Source organism: Cydia strobilella, chromosome 11 (genome assembly GCF_947568885.1).
Source record: "Cydia strobilella chromosome 11, ilCydStro3.1, whole genome shotgun sequence".
Taxonomy (NCBI): Eukaryota; Metazoa; Arthropoda; class Insecta; order Lepidoptera; family Tortricidae; genus Cydia; species Cydia strobilella.
In genome coordinates this window covers 12,721,392-12,748,066 of record NC_086051.1, presented here as the reverse complement: position 1 = coordinate 12,748,066, position 26,675 = coordinate 12,721,392, and the positions used below count along the sequence as shown (strand labels likewise).

General features: G+C 39.2%; 2 protein-coding genes and 1 long non-coding RNA gene across 5 annotated transcripts in view; 2 read left to right on the top strand and 1 right to left on the bottom strand.

Annotated features, from left to right (window-relative positions):
• LOC134745104 (uncharacterized) overlaps positions 1-26,675 on the top strand; it is a 135,775-nt gene that overhangs the window by 22,667 nt on the left and 86,433 nt on the right. For 2 of the 3 annotated variants that reach the window (XM_063679045.1, XM_063679043.1), the window contains 10 exons: positions 328-534; positions 827-897; positions 1,072-4,007; positions 4,104-4,239; positions 4,333-4,464; positions 4,999-5,190; positions 5,357-5,522; positions 5,771-5,979; positions 6,188-6,435; positions 6,702-6,890. In XM_063679045.1, the coding sequence (XP_063535115.1) occupies positions 328-534; positions 827-897; positions 1,072-4,007; positions 4,104-4,239; positions 4,333-4,464; positions 4,999-5,190; positions 5,357-5,522; positions 5,771-5,979; positions 6,188-6,435; positions 6,702-6,890 (4,486 nt within the window). Of the gene's footprint in view, positions 1-327; positions 535-826; positions 898-1,071; positions 4,008-4,103; positions 4,240-4,332; positions 4,465-4,998; positions 5,191-5,356; positions 5,523-5,770; positions 5,980-6,187; positions 6,436-6,701; positions 6,891-26,675 lie in introns of those variants that run through there. The other variant, XM_063679044.1, reaches the window with a different exon arrangement.
• LOC134745220 (uncharacterized) overlaps positions 1-26,675 on the bottom strand; it is a 118,100-nt gene that overhangs the window by 77,210 nt on the left and 14,215 nt on the right. The gene's annotated exons all lie outside the window — the stretch shown is intronic.
• LOC134745160 (CYFIP-related Rac1 interactor B) overlaps positions 17,697-26,675 on the top strand; it is a 50,575-nt gene continuing 41,596 nt past the window's right edge. Inside the window, exon 1 of the mRNA XM_063679142.1 lies at positions 17,697-18,283. Coding sequence (XP_063535212.1) covers positions 17,969-18,283 — 315 coding nt within the window. The 5' untranslated portion in view covers positions 17,697-17,968. The remainder of the gene's footprint in view (positions 18,284-26,675) is intronic.

Below are 26,675 nucleotides of genomic sequence, written 5' to 3'. Positions count from 1 at the left end.
CTTTAGGTTTATGACCACGGACCGTCACCTTCCATTCTCACTGTATAATGTCGGGCGAACCCTGAACGGAGTGAAGTGATGGCTACTATAGAATCAGGTTAATAGCTAAGCAAGCTCTGCTGCGGTTATACCCCAGTGGTTTCTAACTGTTGGTTGGGAGTGTAAATGGCCCTACTCTACAATCAATTAATCGCGTTGTCTACGTCGGGCGACGAATATATATAACATGTAAGAACCAATCCTGATGCACTTGTAAAATAACGAAAAAAATTCGTGTAAAACTTTAACGGTCAAACAGACGCAAACGGCCAATTAATACCATTCCAGCATCAAACGCTTCTCGGAATGCTTCTTCGTGCTGGACAACCCGCGACACTCGCTGGCGGGCTGCTACGATAGCAACTACCAATCCTACCAGAGCGTGGGTGAGGCGGCGCGTCGCAGCCGCTATCTAGCTTTGCTGCCGCCGCTCCCCGTGCATTGTATCGCATTGGATGGCGATCCCCATATCATGCCCATCATTTTTGAAGACCGGTAAGTCATAAAAAGTAACCTCTAAAATTTGAAGGAGAAGCTACCCACTCATTAGATCTAAACTCACAAGTCTAACTGTGATTAGACTCGGTAGATAATAAGATCAATGGACCTTCGTAATAAATCAATCGAAAACCAAATGTTGGTTGTTAAAACTGTTATGTATATGTACAAACATTTTACACTTCTTACACACCTATTTGGCCGTTCAGTTATTGTGATCATATTCGGAATCGCACTCAGTCTATGAAGAATCAAATATGAAATAAATTAATGTTATTTTTAATTACAGATATCAGGACACCGCAGAGTTTGCAAGAAGACGTTCATTTTTAAATTCGAATGCGAGTAAATCCGGAAGTGGTATGTTTTCTTTGTACAATATTGTAGGTACATATAATTTAAGCAGTCACAATAAAAAAACATCACCATCATATAGAGTACTCTGATATTTTTATGAACCCATCATATTCAGGTATAAAATGGGATATAGATTTTGCTCACTGCCGATATCAGAATTGTATGTTTCTATTTCAGATCCATTTTTGTGCACAGACCCACTAAGTGAAGACTGTGGTTGTAGTGTCTCCTCACTGATGGATTCACGAAGGCCTTCATCCGAGGCATCTCGAGTTACGCTGACTCTACCCAAGGCAATCATGGATGTCCTAGAGCCGCAGTTCAAATCACCAAAGTCTAGTAGCGCTGGTTCCAGTGTCGTACAAGCAACGCTCACCATTACCCCCCAAAAATCAGCCAGTGGATCCCCCAAGAGGAACTTAGTGAAACAAGCTGCGCTCGAAATTAATAAACCACCCAAAGTAGAAATCACTGGACGTAATAGGTACATCGTGCAGAATAATCAAATAAGCGAGATCCAACTACCGCCTAACAACGCTTTTGCCTCTTGTTCCATTCAACAGGGACAACAAATGTCAAGATACTCCGCTTCCACTCTTTTAGATGTAACCAAAAATAACCATACGTCGCGACAAGGAAAAGATTCGAATGACACAAATGAAGTGTTCCATCAGAAAAATGAAATCACCAGTGGCGTCAGTACACTCCCCGCTAGACATAGCAAGTCATTAGATCAGTTGAGAATCGCACAAATGACACCACTTAATAATTCGCAGCAAATGCTTGCGAAAAACGTACGAAATAGCTCCAATACCTCTGTAAACTATCCTCCCAAACCGTATCTACCGCCGCAGCAAATCAAACCTACCACTTTACCTCGTAGCGTTACCACCACCGCTTATCCCACCAACACCACAACTAGATGTGGATCCAAAGGAGACGATTATAGGAGAAACATTAGCGAATTCAGAGAAAAGTACAAAAACCCATTTAATCCAAATATACAACCTCCTCACGGAATAAACAATGAAGTATTTCATAACGTAGGTTATAAGTACGACGGTCGAACGAATCCTAACCAAGTGTACGGATATACTTTCGGTAATCAGGGTACTCCGCAAGTGAATAATATAATTCGTAATCCTTTAGAATTTCAAAGAGGCTATAGTGTAAATTTACCCCGTCCTATGTTGCCTCCACGTAATTCTTATCCACCTGTTAGTGGAAAAAACCAAGTGACTGATCAGACTAGCTTAGTTTCTAACAAACATGTTCATAGATCTAACTCTACTCATGTCTTTCATCAAAATATAGAGAACCCGCAAATTGATATCGAAGCGGCTAGGAGTCAACTGCGACATGAATTGAACTATTACCTGCAAAAAGGCGACTGGAGCTACGATTTTAATACCGGTAGTTTAATTCAGAACTACCAGAAGAAATCGAGTAAAAGTAGTGATGATAGCGGATTTGTAATGACATTAGACAGAAGCAGTGACGGAACTTCAAAATCAACGTACTCGAAAACCCCACCGTCAACACCACATTCGACAATGCCATCAGTGAGGCATAAGAAGAGCCGGTCTAAAGAATCAAAATTGAATCATGGCACGAAAGAAAACTCAAAAGTGAATTCAAGTCGAGATTCTTTGAACAGTCATCATTCTATTAGATCAAGGGACAGTGCTAAGTCAGACCGACTGTGCAAATCGGATCGCAGCACGCCGAAGTCTGATCGAGGAACGCCACGATCAGGTAAAGTGACTCCTAAATCAGGGGCCATTACTCCTAGATCTGGTTTAGCAACTCCAAAATCAGGGCGACAAACACCTAAGTCCGGGATAGCCACGCCGAAAAGTGGGAGATCTAGTGGGAAACCAGAAAAACGTTCAAAACATAAACCTTCTGAGAAGATGACCCAACTAATGTCTGAAGCCGCGTCATCTTCCAGCAGCGATAGTATACCGTTTGAACTAAGAAGATTGGAATCGTCAGCAAGTGTACCCTACAGTTTAGATCATGGTCCTGAACTTTTGCGTCACTGCAGAAGTGCTGCTTCTGTATTGGATGAACCTAACATTAATAATACGTTTGGATCTGAATCATTACCGAATTTAGCCCCACCTCCAGCTTTCGAATCACCGCCACTTGATATCGCTGACAAAGACTTTAAAATATTACCACCTGAAAACTTTTCTAATAAAGAAGAAAAGAGAAGCAGAAGCAACTCTACTTCAAGCTTAAGTGAACAGAGCGGATGGGTATCTAGTGGGCGTAGTTCTGGACCTTCAACTCCAGATAACGCTAGTTGTCAATTAAATCAAAATTTCCCTCCTCCTGTGAGTTCAACTGGCTCTAAGGTTTCTAATGATGAAGTTGATGGTAGAAAAGTTGAAGATGAAACTATTAGCGACTTCAAAAGAACAGTCCTTAACGGTGATCAACTTAGAGAAAGACTTTTAAAATTAGCTGTTAAAGTAGCACAGGCTAATCCAAATGAAAAAATTGAATGCTGTGATAAAGAAGTGTGCGAAGAATGCACAATTTGTAGTGACTCTATTTGCACGGATAGCCAATGCGAATATAACAAACTTATGCATAGTAATGGAATAGACGCTGGTTGTAACTCAGACACTTGTACGGCCAGCTGTTTTCAGCAAATGCCAACTAACGTGGGTAAAATTAACCAAAGACATAATTCTTTTAGTGCTATTCAAGGAAAATCTTACAATTGCACGCCTAAAACCTCAAATGAAGGGATGGTAAAGAAATCACAAACAATTAGTGACAACTTACATCCACATTTACGAAAGGAGATATCGCCAAAGTTGTCACAGGAACCAGTGAAGTCAAATCCAAAAGTGAAAAAAGTATTAAAAGACCGAATTGAATACACTGAAAAATTGATAGCGGCCGAAATTAGAAGTCTCACAGTTGATCGTAATTGCAAAAGCCACAAGAAATCAAACGGGGCGGCTGCAGCTGTACAGAAATATCATAACAGAGCGAGGTCTGAAATTGATCTCGCCCACTTTCAGGCTGAAAATGATTATGAGCATTTACCCCCACCCCAGCAGTTTAGAGATGCCCCACCCCCTCCTGACGAATTTAAGGTATGGGCAATCATAGTATTTGCAACACAATATTAAATAAGTACTTTGAGAAAAGAATACACCATTGACCTCAAATTAATATCAATATGTTTTCAGGACCCACCGACAACCAAGTCACCAAAATTAAGCAGACAGAGCAGCAAATCCTCTACTCCTTCTAAAACGCCTCGAAAACAATCAATCCAACCCCCAACCCTCGAATTAGATAATCCATTATACCACGTCTGTGAAGGTACTATTGTAATTATAAATATTTCTGTAAATACCAATGTTTGTGTATTTCGTGTGCTTCTGCTACTAACTAATATTTTCGGCTTCGCATCAGGTATTAGAGAGCGCCGAAAACTTAGACCTCTGCAATCGGTCACCTCGAATGGTACTACTTCGGGTGGCACACTGAATAAAAGCCAGAGTACTGGCGAATTAGCCTCTAGAAACGAGAATGGAAATAAAAAAGGTACGCTTTATTGCACTAACACTATATAATTTAGCTTTCAAGCAGCGCTGCCTGTTTTTCATGTCAAAACATAGATCATCACTTTAAAGCACAAAAATGGTTGCACCTAAGCAGTAAATGTATGATGTAGAATAACACAATAAAAAAAATGCCAAGTGCGAGTCGGACTCGCGCACGAAGGGTTCCGTACCATTACGCAAAAAACGGCAAAAAATCGCGTTTGTTGTATGGAAGCCCCACTTAAATATTTATTTTATTCTGTTTTTAATATTTGTTGTTATAGCGGCAATAGAAATAAATCATCTGTGAAAATTTCAACTGTCTAGCTATCATCTATCAGTTCATGATATACAGCCTGGTGACAGACGGACAGACAGACGGACGGACAGCGGAGTCTTAGTAATAGGGTCCCGTTTTTACCCTTTGGGTACGGAACCCTAAAATTGTCCTTATAATTTTAAGATTAAAGGGCACCTGTTTTTATTACCTTTCTTGCTATCTCCACCTTTATATTATCTGTGAATTTAAATTTAGAACAACGGGAGAGCAACTTCGTCAGCATCTTCGGATTAGCCGAGTCAGAGCGCCTCTTCGTGAAGTGCAGAGAAGAGTTTAGACAGAGCGTGAAGTACCCAGGTGCTATATACTCTGACTACACGTTGCCCGTCGAGGGCTCTCTGCCGTATTTCCATATCAGTGACGAATACAGGATGTTTAATCCAGAAGGTAAACTTCTCTAAATCCGTCTTTATACGTCTTGAAATTTTATTTAGTGCTTTTGACTTGGTCCATGGTTACGCCAAGTAACTGCAAGTTTTTTGTAACTATGTTAGATTGGCTTTGCTATTTTTTATCAACTCTTGCGGATTGATACATGTTTGTTACATTTCAGGGCTGCATTTAATTATCTGCGTGCATGGCCTAGACGGTAACGCAGCAGACCTACGCTTAGTGAAGACATACCTAGAGTTAGGTTTACCTGGAGCTAGATTAGACTTCCTTATGTCAGAGCGTAATCAAGGAGATACCTTCTCTGATTTCGACACCATGACAGACAGGTAATGTCCTTAGCGTTTTGAATTCCATTGTAACCTCTTTACTATCGCTAATCGCTAAGATTAGACCCTTCAAATAATTTTCAAAGTAATACTACTTTTCCTGTGTTGCGGGCATATTATAATGCATTTCAGATCTGTTCTTCGAGTTAAATTAGACAGTAGCTGATTCTTCCTCTTGCAAGTTTCCTGGAAAATCTTGACGTAAATATTATAGAGACTGTATCTTTAACCAAAAATGTTCTTTCCAGGCTTGTTCAAGAAATTATTACACACATACAAAACTCTAACGAGCCAGCTCGAATAAGCTTCGTAGGCCACTCTTTGGGCACAATTATCATCAGGTCCGCGCTGGCGAGGCCGCAAATGAAACCATTTCTTGGCAAGCTACATACTTTCTTGTCGTTGAGCGGACCTCATCTTGGAACGCTGTACAATTCCAGTGGATTAGTCAATGCAGGTAAAGATATTAAATTTATTTCAGTTACAGATATGAATGTCTACAGTATGAACAGTATTTGTGTTTCTATTACAAATAATCAGACGGTAAAAAATATATATTTAAAATTTATGTATAATTATATCTCATGAACATTCCTGACAATAATACCAAAGACTTAGGCAGTCACCGCATTCTTAATAATTAATATTTATTTTTTTCTTCCCAGGCATGTGGTTCATGCAAAAATGGAAAAAGTCCGGCTCCCTCCTCCAACTCTCACTACGTGACGCGTCCGACCCACGGCGCTCGTTCCTCTACCGTCTGAGCGAGCGAAGTCAGTTGCATCAGTTCAAGCACATTCTACTCTGCGGATCGGGGCAGGACCGTTACGTGCCTCTGCATTCAGCTCGCCTTGAGCTTTGTAAGGCGGCGGCGAAGGATACCTCGTTGTTGGGACAAGCTTATAGAGAAATGGTAAGATTAAGTATCACTCCTTGAGAGTTTTAAACTTTCTCTACCGGCTCAGCAAGCGTAGTCAGCTACACCAAGCATATCGGATCAGTCTATAACCCACACTGCTGGTTGCCAGCCTTCTCTCACAAGAGGGTTTAGGGCATAGCTCCTTCGCTATGCCAATCTGTACCCGATTATATATATTACACATTGCCATTGCCCCAACAAAATAATTCATTCATTGTGCATTGTAGTATAATTATTATACTTTCGTGTTCATTCCCCAGGTACACAACATGGTCTCTCCACTAGCATCGCGCGCATCCTCCGTGTCCGTGGTCCGATACGACGTTCAGCACGCGTTACCCCACACCGCTAGCGCACTAGTCGGCCGGGCCGCACACATCGCTGCACTCGACTCTGATCTGTTCATCGAGAAGTTCTTACTCGTCTCTGCTATGAAGTACTTCCGATAGATAAGTTACATGAAGCCGGCCATGCCCCCTTATTTTATGAAAGTCGTGAAGCGGACCACCGACACGAGGTACAACACGTATTGCCCGCACACCGCAAGAGCACTAGTCGACCGACCGGTACGACGGACCGGACCGGCGGTCAGTCGTCTGATCTCATCATTGAGTTCCTGCTGATTTCAGCTATTAGGTACTCCCAATATCTATAACTTATCTAAGTTACGTGGAACTAGCCAACCCCAGGTCAATGGTTCGGTACGTGGTGTTACCGCACACAGCCAGTGCACTCGTCGGCGGAGCGGCACACATCGCTGCACTAGACTCTGATCCTGCTAGTGTCTGCTATGAAGTGCTTTCGATAAATACGTTTTAAGCACAGAACCGGATTAGCTAATAAGCAAATTAAGCAGTTGCTTAGAGCACCACGATTAGGCAGGAAGGCGCAAAGCCGCCTTCGAAGTATTGTGGTAGCTTATACTACAAGGCATAAGCGTAACACTTAAGACTATTTGAAAACCTAAACCCTAGATTTTATCGGTCTAATCTAATCATGGCGGATGTATCTATCGGAAAAGTATCGGTATTTCTCCGTTTTGACAATCGTACCCACATTATCGCACAATGCGCCTATGAAAACTGCGTTTAACGTCATAATGGAATTAACGAGTAAGTACCTACTAGGCATACAGGTTAGAGCTTATCATTTACTTAAATGGCCTTCGTATTTCCGTTTATGTAATATTTTAGGTACTTGGTACACAACATATTGAAACATACCGTATCTTGCTGAACAGTCGCATTTCTTCAGTCATTTTCATAAAAGAGTTTGGGCTATTTCAGAAGGTGGATTACATACCTAATATCCAAAAACATCTAGCTAATGCCTACCGTAAATCGACTCCCAATTGAATTCTATTTTTTATTTTATAAGGATTTTATAGTTCAATAAGAGAAAGAGAATACGCTGAAATGTTACTGGTCATTTTGTAAATTTTAAATCACGTACGTTAAATGGATGCTTGGGTGTATGTTTGTATGACTTTGTAATATTCTAGATAGGGTTAACATCACGAAACACCAAACATTTTGTATATTGTTAGAATAAGTATTAAGCGCGCAAAGCTAGCATAATAGAGTTAATACATAGTCCTCCCCGACGTTGCGAAATTCTGAATGATTTATACATCTTACTATGTTTAAACTCTAATATGCTGGAATTGCATAAACCCACGATGACGAAAAAGAAAACCTAAATAGGATAGGATAAATCAACATAAAACGAGTTGCAATGGTACCCAGAAACAATATTATGCATTATAAAGCAGATAATGTGATAAAGGCGAGGATAGGGCTATAACTGCAGACATTTAAAATCGAAGTTTGGGACCTTTCTATCGCTCGAATATACAAGAGCAAAAGAATTGGAACAGTAACAAACTTTGATTTTCTATGTTTGTAATAGCCCCTCAGATAAGAATGGTTTACGAAAAAGGAATTAGAAAGTCTAAGCGGAAAAACCATGCTACGGTCTACGGCGTAGCACTCGCGTAGCAGACCCGGGCACGTAGCCAAGTAACAATAATTAATGCTAACCGAGTAACGGCCTGATTCGAACTTAAAGATACGCTATGAATCGGATATGTCAGTGTCAAAAGTGACGTTTCTTCAAACAAAAACGTGAATTCTATTTCTTTGCAAATTTTGACGCATGTCGTATTAACATACGTCAAAAGTTTGCTAATACTATTAGCAAACTTTTGACGTATCTCAAAGTTCGAATCAGGCTGTAAGTAATGGGAAATGACCACGTGACTTCGTTCATGTCACTCCGAATATTCCAATACATATTTATTTTTCTTTTCGATTGGCTATAAAGATTAATCATGGCACACAATAAATAATAGTATTAGGTACAGAAGATTCACTCTCTTACAAAACGCGACTATTAAGACAGACTGACAGATATGACAGCTAGGGCGCGCGAACAGGCGTCCGTTCCGTAGCGGTGCGCGGCAACTACTATGGCTAGACACCAAAATTGGTGTGGGCCGCATGTACTTGTAGCGACGCGACGAAATCGTGGAGTGAGCTACGCCTGATCATGGTGTTTCGATTTTGTTATGAACCTTAAGGGCCGATACAGAGCAGACGGACTGCATCCCGACTGCAACTTGTATGGGAACTGCAACGTCGTCGGCGTGCAATTCCCATACAAGTTGCAGTCGGGATGCAGGTCCGTCTGTACCGGCACTAACACGAATCATTCATAGTACTTACATCTCACGTGCACCAATCAACGTGCAGCGTAAGATCGCCAAGGTCGTACCAAAACTAGATCAATACATTTACAATTTTTTAAATAAAAACCGATCTCCTGGAACCGCTTTCGAGCCTAAAAAATCTCATCTTAATGTAAAATTGCTCTGAAAAAATCTCACCTGCACCACGGGGCGAACACGCCGTACATCAAATATAATTTGCGTTTGTATGTGTACGGCACGTCTGTACACGCGTCATGCGTCATTGTGTGAGTAAGTTGCTTAAAAACCGAACTGAGCATTCGCCAAAAGCTCGTCAATCTGCTGTCGCGGGGCGAGGTAATTCGAATTGGGGCGGGGCGGTGCGTGGCCGTTCTTTATGATAATACTATTACTTATTCTGTGCAAGCAAGACGTGCTGCGAGTAATTACAAAATAATATCAAATACCTAAAAGAAAAAATATGAATGCCGCTACTATGCAAAGAACTGCTAACTATTCAAAGTGTACTCGTTATAATCCATCTACAAAGTTACATGCTATTTAAAATAGTTAATTCAACAAAAGAGTGCTAATAACAAGAGTCGTACGAAGGGTGATTGCTGAATTTTTACTAGACCTAAGACGGATCTTTACACCAAATAATTTAAGACGATAACTTAGTCTGTAATAGATATTTTAGATGATATTTGTATTATATTTATTGTTGTGTACATGAACGGTGTAGGTAATCGTTTTTGGACTTCTCGTTTTTTTTTCTCATATTTTGATAAAATTTGGTGTATAGATAAAAGTTCCCTATTCTGTACAACAAGCGCAATTTCACCGTAGGTCACTTGTCCATGGGCGGTAGCTTCTTACCATCAGGCGATATGTCTGGTCGTTTGCCTCCTATATCACAAAACAACACACGTTCTCGTGTCGGGTATTTTTGAGCACTTCATTTAGTTCAATGTACTTAAGAGGCCGGTGTCGATTTTAGTCGCAAAAATGTAAAATTGATAGATTTCTTCGATGAAATTGTACACCTTTTGTTACCAAATTGAAATAACAAGTACTGGTTTCTATTAGCACGTCTTCTTATCTTGCCTTTTATCAGATCAATTTTTTGAAAACAGACTCACTAAATTAGTAATGATTTTTTTTCTGAAGGACGTTTAGGTAAACGCGCGTAAAGCACTGATTTTGTCGCTCTTATTTGTAAATTTCGTAAAGTTTGGACTGCTAAAAATGGTAAATTTGTATTACACATATTCTGTACTTGGCCTTTATCAGATTACATTTTTGTTATATGACTTAGAGTTCGAGGAAATGAAAGTTAAACGAATTCAATTTTCTCCAGAAATTACTTCAAAACAAGTTACAATTTCTCTGAAAAATCGACTTAATTTCAACGTAATTTGGATACTTGAACAATCTACAACATTTGCTGAAACTATTTTTATACATCAATTTGTATAATTTACAACCATAATTTTTTGATGAATTTTTAAAAACTGCCCCTTCTCTTCACATATTACCCGTGACGCATGCTCGCGACCTCATTATTAAAAGGCAAGATGAGAAAACGTGCTAATAGAAACCAATACTTGTTATTTAGATATTACGTAACAAAACAAGTATAATTTCAACGACTAAATGTATCAATTTAAAATGTTTGCTCCAAAATCGACTACGGCCTCTTAATCTATTATTATGCTACTTCTTTGTTTCGACTTTCATTTACTTGGGACAGAAACTAGTTAAATTACAAAAATATGACTATTCCACATTCCCATTACTCTGTCAGATAAAGCAATGACTTATATCGACCGGGAATAAACCGGGATATGAACCGTGATTACCTTTTGCATGTACATGTTACATGTTAACTGCGTCGAAACATCGGAAGTTCGAAAACGACACAAAAGGTACTATCCGGTAGTGGAGGGGGGGGGGGAGTGCGTCGCGTCCGTACGTACAAAATTACATCACTGTCATGACGCCCAACATTCCTAACATTCCTCAGCCGTGCACGGAATTCGCGCGCGGACAGTAATCACGGTTCATATCCCGGTCGATATAAGTCTAGTGAAACTAACCGTGAATCATTCAAAACTGTTAAATAAAGCAATGCACAAATTGGACACGTTTTCCTAGTATAGGTAGGTATATCCAGGTACAAAACAATACTCTTTACTGCACACCTCGCACAGTTCACAATACATGTACGTAATCAAATGTAAAATTCTGATTTTATATTACAGATACTAAAATGACAATTCTATTGGCCAACTAATAGTAGTAGTAACACCCAATCATCCAGTTTTGTACCAATTTTGTACTAATATGGCAAATCAATGAGACGAATTGGGGCAACCGAACTGCCATTTTAGTATGTGGCATTTTGAAAACAGAGCGTAAAGGAAAATTTGCATTCATGGTATTGGTAATGTTAACCTACTTGTAGATTAACGAGTCGATTTACTAATTGATATGTCATAATGAGTGTGATAATGGCCTAAGATTATTTAACAAATGTTTAGAACTGAACTGAAGTACATTTTCCCAAAAATCTCTATCATGTCATTTTGTATTAGGTGTATCATTTATCATGCAAGATTAGACTATCGATGTATATTATATGGTTACTAAATACTAAATAGCTACCAAAACATGTATCTCCGGTGGTAAACCGTAAATCGTCTGTAATAGAAGAAAGGGCCAATGATGAAATCCATTAAACTTATTTATTTTAAGATTCACTAAAATCATAGGTATCTACTTCATATTTTATACCTGTACTTAACACTAAATCATTTACGCTGCGGCTTCATAAACAGAGTAGAAATCTAGCGAACTATGTCGACAGCTCCGAAATAAATAAAAGATTTAAAAATCAGCTTCATTGAATGGAGTATACTAAGAAAAAGTATTAAATATTCTTTAGCCAAGTGTACTATCAGCAACCCTCTGAGCTAACCATTGGTCGACCTTATATATCTGGCGTCACTTTCGTTTGCTATACAAAGGAAAGAGATGCGAGACGAATGTTTGGGCAAATCCCAATAACAAATCACAAAGTGAACTGGCAATCACTCAATAGATGTTAATATTTGAAAAATTACGATCAAGTACCATTTCTGACATTTTAAAGGCTGAGTTCGTAGTACACGTAAGAAATAAAGAATTGTTTGGAAATGTACCGTGCAAGAAAATAAACGTATATATAATTATAATAAGTAAAATCATGCCTATAACATGTAATAGGCCCATCAAACTTTCATAGGTAGGTACTATAAGTTCATAATAGTGACATTAATTCGCAAAAAGATAACGAGGCCCGATAAGGCCATAGCCTTAATAAATATAACTATAACATGTTAGACATTAAAGTTGTAAATTTTTATCGAATGTTAGACTGATCTTTAAAAAATATACGATCATTAAGATATTTGTAAATTTCATAGAAAATCTTTTTAAAGAGTATAATTTGATTTTAAAGTTATTGTGAGGTGGACCGAAGCCGATGTGTAAAATTTTCAATTAGATTTTCCATATATAGTCTGCATCTTTACAAATGACTTTTTCGTCTAAGACGGTAATTTGTTAAACAAAAGCCTTTGTTCCTTTTGTGCGTGCGGTCGCCCATTGTGTACTATTGAGTCCGAGCGCATGCTACGGCGCATGCCATTGTCAGAGACAATGGTACACAATGGGCGACCGCACGCAGAAAAGGAACAAAGGCTTTTGTTTAACAGATTACCGTCTTAGACGAAAAAGTCATTTGTAAAGATGCAGACTATAGCAATGTTAAGAGTTCTGAACTTGAGACTAGTGCCATTGCTATATGGTAAGACAACACAATTACTTAATATTAGAGAATCAAAACGAAGATTATGATATTTCATGGGCTTGGCCCACCCCATCTTGAGGCAGCTGACCTACCAGCGGTAAGGAAGTGAGTAGAGTTCGAAAACTCCGTGTGATAAAAAGAGCTGGATATAATCTTTGGTACTAAAATAAAAGAACACTTGCTAACAAATACCATCACTACTCGCTTCTCGCATATTGCTGCTGGTCGGACAGCTGCCTATGAAAGCAGTATCATTCTCTGTCCACTTTTCTCCTAATTATTTCGTATTTTTACAGGGGCTTGAAATAATGTATGCCTTAGATTTAGTAATACAAAATGGGAGTCAGATCACTAGTTGGAAAATATCATTGGCTGTAAGTAGATGAAATGTGTTTGTTACAAAATTCACTAAATGGATGGCCACACGGTGAACCAAGCTTCTGAGGGTGCAATGGTTACCATGATCTTAGTTGGGGCACAATGGTGGTAAGCCAATTCTCAGGGGTCTACATATTATTTTCTTTGCCACTAAGGCCTCAAGGGGTTAATTACGCCAATAATAACTGTAATAATTTCTAACTATACACAACTGACTGAAACACAAAAATTATGAATCTGAGACATACATTATCTCAGCAATAATTTTATTAGAATAATGTAAAGAATGTACACACCTACTTACGGGGATAGAATTAAGTAATATACCTCAATTTGCTCACGGACTTGCTTAACGACGGAATCTGTGTAGCTAAATGTAAAATGATAAGGATTTTGTAAATATTATGTATGTAGAAAAGAAAATCTTATTTGTAAATTAAATTCATATGTTTAATGGCAATTATAATACACTTATGATGATAAATAAATATGGTAACATAACTGTTGACTTTCCTTTCTATCATTCATTATTAGGGTTCCGTACCCAAAGGGTAAAAACGGGACCCTATTACTAAGACTGCTGTCCGTCTGTCGGTCTGTCACTAGGCTGTATCTCATGAACCGTGATAGCTAGACAGTTGAAATTTTCACAGATGATGTAATTCTGTTGCCGCTATAACAACAAATACTAAAAAGTACGGAACCCTCGGTGCGCGTGTCCGACTCGCACTTGGCCGGTTTTTTAATTTAACATACCTATCTACTTACATAGTGAATGTTGTACTAGTTACTATTACTATTACTAGTTACTTTAAAGAAATTACAGAAATGAGTAACTAACCAGAACAAAATTTAGATAAACTCTTTACCACTTCACATTTTCCCACTTCATTTCGAAGGCACGGTCTCTTACTTAGTCAGGGATAAAAAAAAACTCGAATATTAAATTGTTTTCTTTAGCCCATTTTAATGTAGTACACTCCCCGTCCCTCGTACAGTCCGGATAACAGCGATCTTGGGATTAGCGAGTCTTATAGGAAACAATACCCGGGTCGAGTATCAAACATTATTGTTTTTATGAAGCAACGGCTAAGATTAAAGTTCGACTGATTGATGAAACATCGCTTGGACTCAAATTTCATGTTCCTTCTTCTGCCATCCTTTCTCGGAACACTTACATTACACTTTTTGATCAGGATCACTTATGTATTCTTGTACACCAGTCGAGTGAAGAAAAAAGAAAGAAAGAAACTCACAAAAGTCACAAACAAAACTCAATCATACTCGTCTCAAACTGAAATAACAAAACAAACGAGGCGAGGCGAGGGGCGAGGCATTTGATTTGACATTGACAGTATATTGACAGTGCAATTTCTTTGTATTTTTTTCTTAAATTATGGATACAAGTTTTTTTAGCCAGCGCATTCTAGTGTGTCAAACACGCGAAGTGTGAAAATTCGCGCATTATTCATGTCTTCGCGCTTTGTTCTCCACGTTTCGTGCCGGGTTAAAGAACTACACGCGAACTTGCAAAACATAACATTTCGTACTGTCCACGCTTATTTGTCATTGTCACATGATTAAAGTGGAAAATATCGGATGCTAGTGCTAGTATAGTTGGTAAAAACCAAATAGTCAGTAAATAAGAACAAAAAAAACTATACTCATCGTTTTCTTTTGGGTGCTAGTACTAGTGTAAGACAAAGATAGTTAAGATAGTATGATTCTCTCTGTCTTTATTTGAAATGGGAGGAAGGATTACGCTTTAGCCAAGTCCTTCAGACCCATCAGCCTCTCCTCGTTCCTCCTTAAAACCTTGGAAAAGGTAATTGATAAGTATATCAGGGAGAGCTGTCTTCTAAACAAACCCATACACGACACCCAACACGCTTACCGTAGGGGCAGATCTACAGAGACTGCCCTGCTGGAGCTGGTTGACAGAGTGGAAAGGGCTTTGGAAGACAAGGACATAGCCCTGTCGGCCTTCCTAGATATTGAGGGCGCTTTTGATAACACACCCACTCGGACACTGGTGGAAGGGCTCAGGGCCAAGGAGGTGGACGGCACCACTATCCGCTGGGTGCAAAGCATGCTCTCAAGCAGAATGGTTAGGCTAGACTTGCTTAACACTACACTGGAAGTGGCCACTGTGAGGGGCTGCCCGCAGGGGGGTGTCCTATCTCCCTTGCTCTGGACTCTTGCGGTGGATGGACTTCTGCATAAGATGGCGGAGCTCCGAATCGACACTCAGGGGTACGCAGACGACCTTGTTGTGACGGTGAGGGGCAACTGTCAAAGTACTTTATCAGACCTTATGCAGAGGGCTCTCAACACCATAAACACATGGTGCAGAGATAATGAATTGTCTATCAATGCGGACAAGACAATTATAGTTCCATTCACGAACAAGCGGAAACTAGACAAACTTAAGCCGCTTGTCATGAATGGTAAAACTATTCCGTTCTCAACAGAGGTCAAATATCTGGGGGTAACACTGGACCAGAAACTGACCTGGAACAAGCATGTGGACGGAACTATACAAAAGGCTAGATCAGCCTTGGCAATATGCTGTCGTTTAGCAGGCAACCGATGGGGTCTAAAACCCAAAATTGCCTTGTGGCTGTACACAGCTATAGTGAGGCCGATAGTGTCTTACGCCTCCGTAGCATGGTACAGGAAAACGACGCAGAAGGCAACAGTGACGAGGCTTGGCAGCCTGCAAAGAACTGCCTGTGTCATCGTCACTGGAGCCATGTCATCCTCCCCGACGGCAGCCCTAGATGCCATACTAAATCTACCGCCCCTTCACCTGCATCTGGAATTGGAGGCGAGATCTAGTATGCTTAGAATAGCGGGCGCTAGGAGAGGTAATTGGCTATCGCAAACCCTGAGACTGTTTAAGGAATCAGTGTACGATATTCCTGTTCTTGGGATGCCGTCCGACACTATGGCACCCAAATTTTGTCCACTCAAACTCTACTCAGTGGAACTCCCCAAAAAGGAGGACTGGTCAAACAGTCAAATTAAGTGGAAAGAAGGAAGCCTGAGGTGGTACACTGATGGCTCCAAATCCGGATCTGAAGTAGGCTGCGGAGTATATGGTGAAGCGCCCAGGAAAAGCATCAGCTTAAACCTAGGGCGTTTTTGCTCTATATTCCAGGCAGAGGTATACGCCATTATTGAATGTGCGTCAATAAATCTGCAAAGCAACTACGGCAACCATACTATCTATATCCATTCGGATAGCCAGGCGGCACTCTTAGCCCTAACCTCTGATGTCACCACATCGAGGCTGGTTGAGAACTGCAGGCAATTATTGAACAACCTTGGAGCCATTGCGGGTATCGTTGGAAACGAAAGCCGACGAACTCGCGCGAGCAGGGGCTAAGGGGAAGAACTACAGTCCTGAGCCGTTTTGTGGGATTCCCAGAAGCCTAACGCGGCTCACCCTAAAGACCTACTGTCACTACAAAACCATTCAACTCTGGAGGGAAAAACCAGGGTTGAACCATTCCAAAGCGCTTATCAAGGCCTTCAGCAAAAAGGCGTCTTCGAGCGCCTTGGCGCTGCCTAGGAACCAACTGCGCAACTTGGTCAGGGTGCTTACCGGGCACTGCGGCCTAAATAAGCACATGCACACTATGGGGAAACGTGACATGGGGCGGTGCAGACTCTGTATGGAGGCAGAGGAGACGCCCCTACACATCCTCACAGAGTGCCCCTGCCTAATGCGCACTCGTGACTTGATCCTGGGTGGACATATATTGCGCCCGGAGGAGTTAAAGTCTCTCGAAACCAAAAAGATCCTGCAGCTGTTCGAAGTTGCAGGTTTGGATCGAGAGTTGTAGTAGGTGGCGATCACAATAGATCAGAGATGGTCGCAGTGATACATAGGCTCTGGAGCCTTACATAGCCCCTAGAAAAAGAAGAAGAAGAAGAAGAAGGACTGTCTCATTTCAAACATAGACAATGATATTATCTTTGTCTTATACTAGTACTAGCACCCAAAAGAAAAGGATGAGTATAGTTTTCTTTGTTCTTATTTACTGACAAGATTTGCTTGACCAACTATATCCTGCAATCTATGAATTTGTTATTCACACTATTGGCAGTCTGTAAATGATTGAAATAACCATAAAATGTATGTAAAATGTAATAACTTTTAGATTCATATCACATTGTATTGTGTATTAGTTAGATTTTAGGTATAAGCTGTATAATTACTTTTGTGTTTTATGTTTGAGCTGATGGCCAAGTTGCCAATGCTCGTAATAAAAAAAAAAATCTGTTTGACATAACAAATAATTGACAGTTGACACTTTGTACTGCCTTTTGTCTGAGGACGGTGGTTCGTTTCGTTTGTCGCAGTCGGGCTGGGCTGGGTCGCTGTGTGCGGTGTTCGTGTAGTATTTGGGCGTGTTAAAATATATTTTGATAAATCGAAGAACGGTGAATTTTGTATAAAAACGTTACATAATAAAACAAAGAATAAAAGTGTATCATTTAAAAACAGAAGTGCTCTTCCTAGAACAGTTATCATAGGCGATGATACCTTTGCCACCGATGAGTAATATTTAATTGTACAGTGAATTATTTTTATATAAACAAAAATGGGGAAGTTGTTGAGTCTTTTGGCCCGTGACGACTCGAATTGCTGTTCGTCGCCGCGCTACGATATCTTTTTGGATTTCGAGAACGCTGCGCCCACGGAAACGGAGAAGGAAGTGTACGAGGAAGTTCAGAGAGTTTTGTTGGAGTCGGAGAAGATTTTGGAGGAGATACAGTGTTATAAGGGAGCTGGGAAGGAGATACGGGAGGCTATAGCGGATCCGTCGCGGATATCTCAGGAGCGAGCCTGGCGCGCAGTCAAGCCGCTGGTGGATAAGCTGCTGCGATGCTACAACCACTCTGTGGAGCTACAGCGGGTAAGTTACAAATTAATATATAACCTCCTGAGACCCAGAAGCATTTGTTTTGTTTTTGAATTTGGAACCCTGTTACTCAATAAAAGTTCAAAATAGATTGTGGAATATGTACAAAAAATTGTATGCGGGTCTTAGGAGGAAGTAAAACACAATTTTTGACTAATGGCCTTGCCAGTGCAGCTGGTAGTCTTGGGTCTGAATCCTGGTAATGGATTCAACCTTGGTAATGAAAGGTTTATGCATAACTTGACCTTAAGAAGTTTTATGTAGGTATTCTATGTTAAATTTAGTATGAAGTAGTCTAAGAATATTCATACATATATGCACACTTTGCTTCCTTAGACTTATACACCGTGTTTTTTAGAGTTACGTAAAAGTTAGTGTGACACATAATGAAAGAAAAGTAGGTAATGTCGGAATTGTCAAACTAACTCATCTCAGTAACCTCTAACCTTCTTGTAGTGAAAGCTATCAATGGAAAACTCTTTACTGACGAAACTTAAAAAAATAAATAAAATTTGAAGGCAATGAAGAATCTTTTACACAGGCTCAGCAATTAAATTTATTTATTGAATATCTCAAAAACTGTAAGAGTTAAAATACTAGTTTCTTAGAGAAATTAACTTTATTTAACCTGAAGAATCTCCCCTTAAAATTAACGGAAATCAAAAATAACACGGTGTATAGACTGTGATTACCTTTTGTATTTTTTATGACCTCCCGATATTTTGACGCAGTTACATGCATCTTGTTCACGGGTGACGGGTGAAGAGTCGCGGTTTTTTTTATCTTAAAACTTTATATAACAGATGCTTTCATATTTTATTATGAATCAAGGAATATTTGCTAGCATAACTTTACTAATCATTATCATTTAGATAGTATAAATATCATTACAAACTTTATTAACTAACGATAAAACTGCCTGTTTGCGACCTTCATTAACTGTGTATCTGTTTCTGACTTTTACTTATTTAATTATTTCTAATGTATAAGTAAATAAAATAGCAGTTTTAAAGTATGCTTCCTTTTGATGAGCCATATCTTATCACGAGAGTGCATATCATTTTGATTACATTCTGTCAAGTGATAAGTTCTTTCACAGATAACACAACCAAACAAAAGATTCTTAACCAGATGTACATACTCTATCTTGTATGTGTACATGTACAAACAACGCAATAGGGCAACTCTACTGTCACAAGTGTGACAGGATCTTCAAGACCAAATTTGTCCTGGCCAGCCTAAGACGGCTAACGCAAAATTGTAGGTTTTTATAATATTGTCTTCGGTTACCGCGATAGTTACTCATCCGTTCACCCGTTGACCACGAACGCTGTAAAGGGTTCGAAACGTCGGGATGTATTATAAATTCAATATACGCGATATAATCCGTTTTCGTAGTTTTATTTCATGTAGGTTTTTATATTGAATTTTTACACAATGTAATCAAGAGCAAATGCCATGAAAACATCTAATTTTCATTTATTTTCTGTTGTTTATCAATATTGATTTAAACTCACGATTTTTACTCATCACAACGACGGGGCTTAATCGCGTAAAATAAGTAATAATAATATCGCAAGTTGAAAAATCGAATATCGTGAGTGTTGTGTGTCGATCCGGTGACATCCCTAGTGCGCTACGTTCAAGTTAATAAACAAGTCCGAGTGTGGGTAGTTCGAAAAACTCGCGCGACTAGATGTTGATGTCTACTATAGCCAGTCTTCTCCGAGACCACAAAGACAACGCCGTCCTCCAAACGTCGGAGGTAAATTTAAAACTTATTTTACGCGATTAAGTCCCGTCGTTGTGAATAATAATGTGTTTATCAATATTATCATTACGCAACCTCCATACCATAGCAGTATAATTTTTTTAGTGATATAGCCGAGTGATCTGGTCAGTATCTTGCCCGAGCCGCGGGATAGACTGCCCGTCTTTTTGTAACTGTAGGTATTAATTAGGTCCCTCTCTTGGGTAGGGCTGGGTAGTCTAGTTTATCTCACAGGCGAGATACTATCAAGGCGCTCCTGTGCTAAGCCTACACAGTGCAGTACAGTGCTTAGGCGTAATTGTTTCATTTTTAATACTAATACTTACAACTCCTAAAGCACATTAAACAGAACTAAGTACGAACTACAGTTTGGAACTTTGGAAAATCAATACCTAGCTGTAAAATTTGTTCTCTACCAAACAGTCACCTATATCTTTTAAAATATACCGAGAATCACTGTTCTGTTCAACCCAGCCAATTTTTATCATGGCAGGCAACGTAAAAAATAGAATAAAGAATTAAAAATAACATTCGTGACAATCGCAAACATAATATGACCAAACAACAAAAGGTATAGAAAAACAAAAATTGTGTGCGTCATGAAATGTTTACGGTGTTTTATTTACCAAGCCATTATTAATAGCAAAGCCAAGCAAGCGTTGTGCGTATCTCACCGTGAAGAGCATCGATAAAGGTCCGATTAAAATATCCTATCGATCAGACCTTTGACCTTCATGCAGATAATGGCAATAAATATCTGAGCTGTAAATATCTGGGCTTACCTTGAACATCGAAAATCGAAATTTCGTTAGTTGCCTGTTACCGATGTGCCGTGGAAAAGTTTCCAAACAAGCGAAATTTCCACTTGGGAGACTTGTCATATTTGTGTAAGGTAATCGAAATGTTCCATTTCCAAAATGAAAGTTTTCTTTGCTTTTCTGTAAAACTTTCCGCAACTTGCACAATGCACATCTGTATGTAGACGTCTTTAGCGATATTCGAGCAATAGAGAGGTAGATAGACGAATTAACTAAGTGGTTCGCGGTTATAGTGCAGGACATTAAAATAAAATTTATCAATAACCCAAATAATAATTTTTCTGCGCCATCTGGCGCGTTAATACCTATCTAGAATGATTGCTGATTTAAAAGAAAATCGTATAATCAACACATTCAGTCGTGTACCTACAGAAACGCGCACGCATCTCCATTACAAGGAACACAATTTATTCTCTAGATTCCTTCCTACTGTACTCATGCAGAATTACGCATCAATTAGGTTTTAAGTCATACCAGAACGTAAAGCAACAAATACCGATAAACTCCTACATCCTGGTCCAAGGACGACGTAAAACATCTTGTACACGCCGCAAGCCGTAATAAGAAAACTGCGAGGACAAAATCATGTGTTCAGATAATTTATTTTGGACAACTTACTCGCTTAGATACCTACATACTTCTGCTGCTGACTGTAGATGGTGTTAGGAATAATATTCTACTATTAAAATTTCTAAAAATGTCCATACACCCAAATACAGAACCTCCTGATTCTTGAAATCGACGCGTTAAAAAAACAAAGTGCTACAATCCTTAGTGTTCGCCGGCCAACCGTTACAATGGACGCCATGGTTTTGGGCTCCATCTCTGCTCCTTGTCTACCTACCTGCTACACGTTTTTTTTTCTAAAACTTTGCCGATGGCTAGAGTTGAATTGTCTGGACTTTGCGTGTTATGGCGAGATGGCCACTAATTTGATTTGGAATGATTGTTGTTTACATGATTCTGCTGAATTGAAATACCGATTACAATATTTACTCGCTTAATAAAATTAGTGTTGCTTTAATTTTTTGAGGTAAAACATCACCGTCAATTTTAGTATCGCATAATTTGTAAGAAATGTTCCTACGCCAATTCTTGGGATTCCTTGTCAAGCGGACCCCAGACTCCCAGAGCCGTGGCAAAATGCCGGAACAACGCGAGGAAGAGATGATGATGATAATTTGTAAACAAAAAATGCAAATTATTATGCATCATGTTTTGTTCTTGTCCAAGCAAATTCAAATCACAATATAATGGGCATTCCAATTGGAAATAGCAACGCTATTGTTAAATGCCGATTTATCCTCAACATCTCAATCTCGAGCGAAAACGAAATGGGTCAGTCATTAATATAATAAGATCTGATCATTTATATTCATTCATTTTAATGACATGTCAATGTCCCGAGACAATGGTAGTAACATATACCTATGTAAAGCATCGGCTAGTAAAAAAAAAGAACAAAAATATCACCTTTTTTTCTCTGGAAGATCAAGATCTTATCTTGTCTTATGGGGGCCCTTGCGGATACACTTCGACCCATAGGGATCTTTTGTGCAGTTACCCCTCTAGGAAAGATCCGTAAACTACTCAAGAGCTTTTTCCACCATCTCCATGTGTCAGATGATGTATAGTCTTCATCTTCTCAAATGACTTTTTCGTCTAAGACGGTAATCTGTTAAACAAAAGCTATTCTCTCTTTTATGTGAGCGGTTGGCCATTGTGTGCCATTGTGTGTGAGCGCCGCACGCGCCGTGGCACGCGCCAACACACAATGGCACACAAAGGCCGACCGCTCGACAAAAGAGACAATAGCTTTTGTTTAACAGATTACCGTCTTAGACGAAAAAGTCATTTGAGATGATCCAGACAGCTCATAGGTAGCATTTTGAATTACTGTTCTAGATAGCCTGCTCCAAAGTCCTTCATTCTTTGTCTGGCGAGGGCGTGACATTCACACATTAGGTGTTTTACGGTCTCTTCCTCTTCGCCACACATACGACAATCGGTGTTGTCATAGTATCCCATCTAGGCCTGAATTCCTGAACTTGCTTCCAGTAAAACATAGAGTCTACACAGTTCTACACACATACCTTATGTTGTAAATGCAATATACATGTATGTAATATGAAAAAAATCCAAAAAAGTTCTATAAAACAACTGAATGCGATATAATATTATTTCCCGACTATCAAACATCACTTGTCTTGTGCACATGTTCTAGTCACTAGTGATTACGATAATCTTTGTTGACCTCATTTCCGCAATTTTCACGTTAATCATACATTAAACAACAAGATAGGTGATAAGAAGAGAGTTGTTTACTCTGTGTTAATGACATAAAATTTAAATGCCTATGTTAAACAAGTTTGGGAACAAATCAAATTATTTGATTAAATATTTTCATTTGTGTTTTTTAAGTAGTCACACTACTATATATAAATTAAAAACTGTAATAGATGTCATATATTAAAGAAAAAGTGACGAAGCCCTCCAGTGGTGAAGGCCGGATTCGAACCGGCGTCTTTAGCTATCGCGGCTAACGCCATGAACCCCTAGGCCACCCCGCCACGGCGCCTATGTTATTTCAAAAAATGAAAGTAGCCAGAAAACAGGCAATTGTAAAGCTTTCCAAAGAAATTGACGTAAAATACCCTACTGAGGAAAACTTGTTTATTATAATGTAAGCGCTCTACCTACACAATAAACATAGTATACATACGTAGGAGATTATTCGTTTTATGTAACTAATCCTAAAATGTAGTACCAATTTAAAAGTTTCGAAAAAAACTTGAGGTAAAATTAGTACAAATGAGTAGCTTTTGTTCTAACAATGGCCTGGAAGAAAGGTTGCAATTGAGGAGTCTTTATCCAATTACTGCAATCTACCAGTCAGGTCTCTACTGCCCTTTTATTACTACCTAGCCAGTACCTACGCCATCATATGCTTAATAAAGATGGTTACAATGTAGTGATGTACCGACTTGATTTGGCCGACTAGCCGACTAATCGACGCTCGGATGGTCGATTAGTCGGCTCGGCTAGTCGGCCAGATTATTAGTTTCATCTAAGTTCGGTTCAGATGCACTTAAAAAACAATCGTTTTATCCCTTTCGTCGAGCTATTCATCATATTATAGTAACGCTAAAAAATATAATAAAATAAATTAAAAATACGACAATCCTTCATACGACAACCGGACATAAGAAAGCGACCACACGGTCAATAATTCGAACAAAAGTTTTCGTAAGCACCTTAAATAGGACTTGGGGTAAAATAGGTGAAAAGCTTATGGAAAATATTTGCTATTTATTTCTTTTTGCCCTGTTTTTCTGTCACTTATAAAGTGCCGACGACTAATCGGCCATTTTTGCCGACTAATCGCCGACTACAAATGACTACTAGTCGGTACATCCCTATACAATACCTTTTAGTAAAAAACGTAGTGCATGTGATAGCATGTTACATTAATATACCTACTCGTTGTGTGTAGTCATGCGCAAATTGTATCACTGAAAAGAAACGATTGATATGCATTTTTCGTACGCTGTGAAGTACTTCACTCTTTAGTAGCTCAACAGATCCATCTTTATCCACAGTAATGGTTTCATTTCTCTCATTCGTGGATATATTGAGTTGAATGAAGGATTTAATAAATAATTTTTGACAAAAAAAGCTTATTTAATCCTAACACTGCCTGCACAGTGCACATCCGACGGAAAGCGGAATGCAACCCGTAGTAACCCTGCAATCTCTTTCACGCTTTAAATGCATGTAACAATCATCCAATAAAATGATCACAACTCGAATAGATCGCGTGAGAATTGTTTCAATGACGTATATACTTCCTTTGGGGGCAACGGATCCATCAATTTAGTTATTGAATTATTGATACAATTAATTTGCTATCGGGCTACGCATATCAACTGTTTCCTATTTATAGACGTGAACTGACAGTAGGTATGTAACCTAATTCGCTTGATTACATTTGACTTCGTTTGAGTCACTTGAATACTTCGTTCATTAAGGAGTACCTAAGCTCCATTTTTACAATACATCAATTGTTTCGGCTGATATTAAGCATTACCTAAGAGCTTGCTGCGGGACTAGGTTGATTTGTAGAAGATCCCAGTATTTATTTCTCAAATGAAGTTTGTACATAGACAGCTTCATAATTTTTTTATAAAATTTAACAAAAGGTCTTACAGTTTTGCAATTATTTACTAAGTGTGTTAGGTGCTCGGAACAGTCGAAACCCAAGTATTTTGCTTAGATCGACGTCATAAGAAAAGCATGACTACATTGACTACTCATCATGAGTTCAACCTAAAATTTACTTAAAGGACCAGTCACATCTTGTTGTACTATCGAGAATGTCCTCGATATCGCGAGGATGTCGGATAACTTATTATTACGATGCATTTAGGATTCTTTATATTAATAATGAAAAGGGTAAAACCAGGTAATGAGACAAACAATAGGTAGTAAGGACAGTTTATTAGTTGTTGTTGTTTAGGCTAAGCTTCGCCTCCCCATAAATATAACCAATTAGGATGCATTTTGGATTCCTTATCTTAGTTTGCAAATGCCGACCGTCACAAAGGCAATGGATGGCAATAAACTTTACCCGAGCTAACCTTTTTTTTTCGACCCACACTTTTAAGTGTCATGCTATTGGTCATCACTTTTATGTTATCGCCTGACCGCCTGCAAGACGTTTAAACAATTTTTGCCCTTAAGGTAGTTCACCGCGATTGTCCCCGTTTGTACGTAATTAAAGTTTTTGCCCACAAGTTTCTCCACATATAACTCATCCAGCCCGCTCCATATTCACACTTAACCCTTCATCTAACTTTCATTTCATACTAAGTTCCACCCCTTTTTCATCATAGTTCGATGAAGTCATCCTGCCTAATGACAGCTGTTATTGATGTCGATTGCGTAAGTTTTTTTTTATACCACGTCGGTGGCAATCAAGCATACGGCCCGCCTGCACCGCTTCCTTCCTGATATTGGCCTCGTTGACCATCGACTGGATTTTAAACGTACTATTCGAACACAATTGAATTGCCTGTTTATTCTCATTAGCGCCACTTGCACCATCCCACTAACCCGGAGTTAACCGGTTAAACCTGGAGTAACCATGGTTACCAGTACAATTTGACACTGAGTTAGAGTCAGGTACAGCTGCAAAATTGATTGGACACATTATAAATGAATTCATTCATAAACTGGCCATGCAATTTTGCGACTGTGTTTACGAATAAGGAAATGGCTACATTATAGTTAAACTATAAAGCTTCCACGTGTTCTCTTTGAAAATGTCGCAATCGCAATAAACCGTTTTACAATACTAGAGAATGGCATGACTGCATACTAGAGAATGCCCTGTTTATCTATTAAATATACAGCAGGCCCATCCCGATCCAGTACAACCAAATTAGTCTCAAGTTCTATTAAAACGAACTGTTTATACGGCTTTTTGGAAATGCTGTGGCATGTGCGCAGTGCGCCTTTCGCAATGTGATCGTCCCAACAGACCATATTACGCAGCTGCTGACAAAGACCACGTATACATACGTACGTATAAAGCCCATACCTTGTTGCCTTTTTGCTCTCGACTACATAGCTCAACAGCCAAGGGTGTTATTACAAATGCTTGTCGGTTCGTACTCGGACGTACATACTAGTATATTATGGTACACTCACCGGTTCTAAATGAATTTAGTTTTGAATGTTTATGGGAATTTAATTAGTTAATTAATGGTATTGTGTCTAAATTCCGTCATCGTAAACA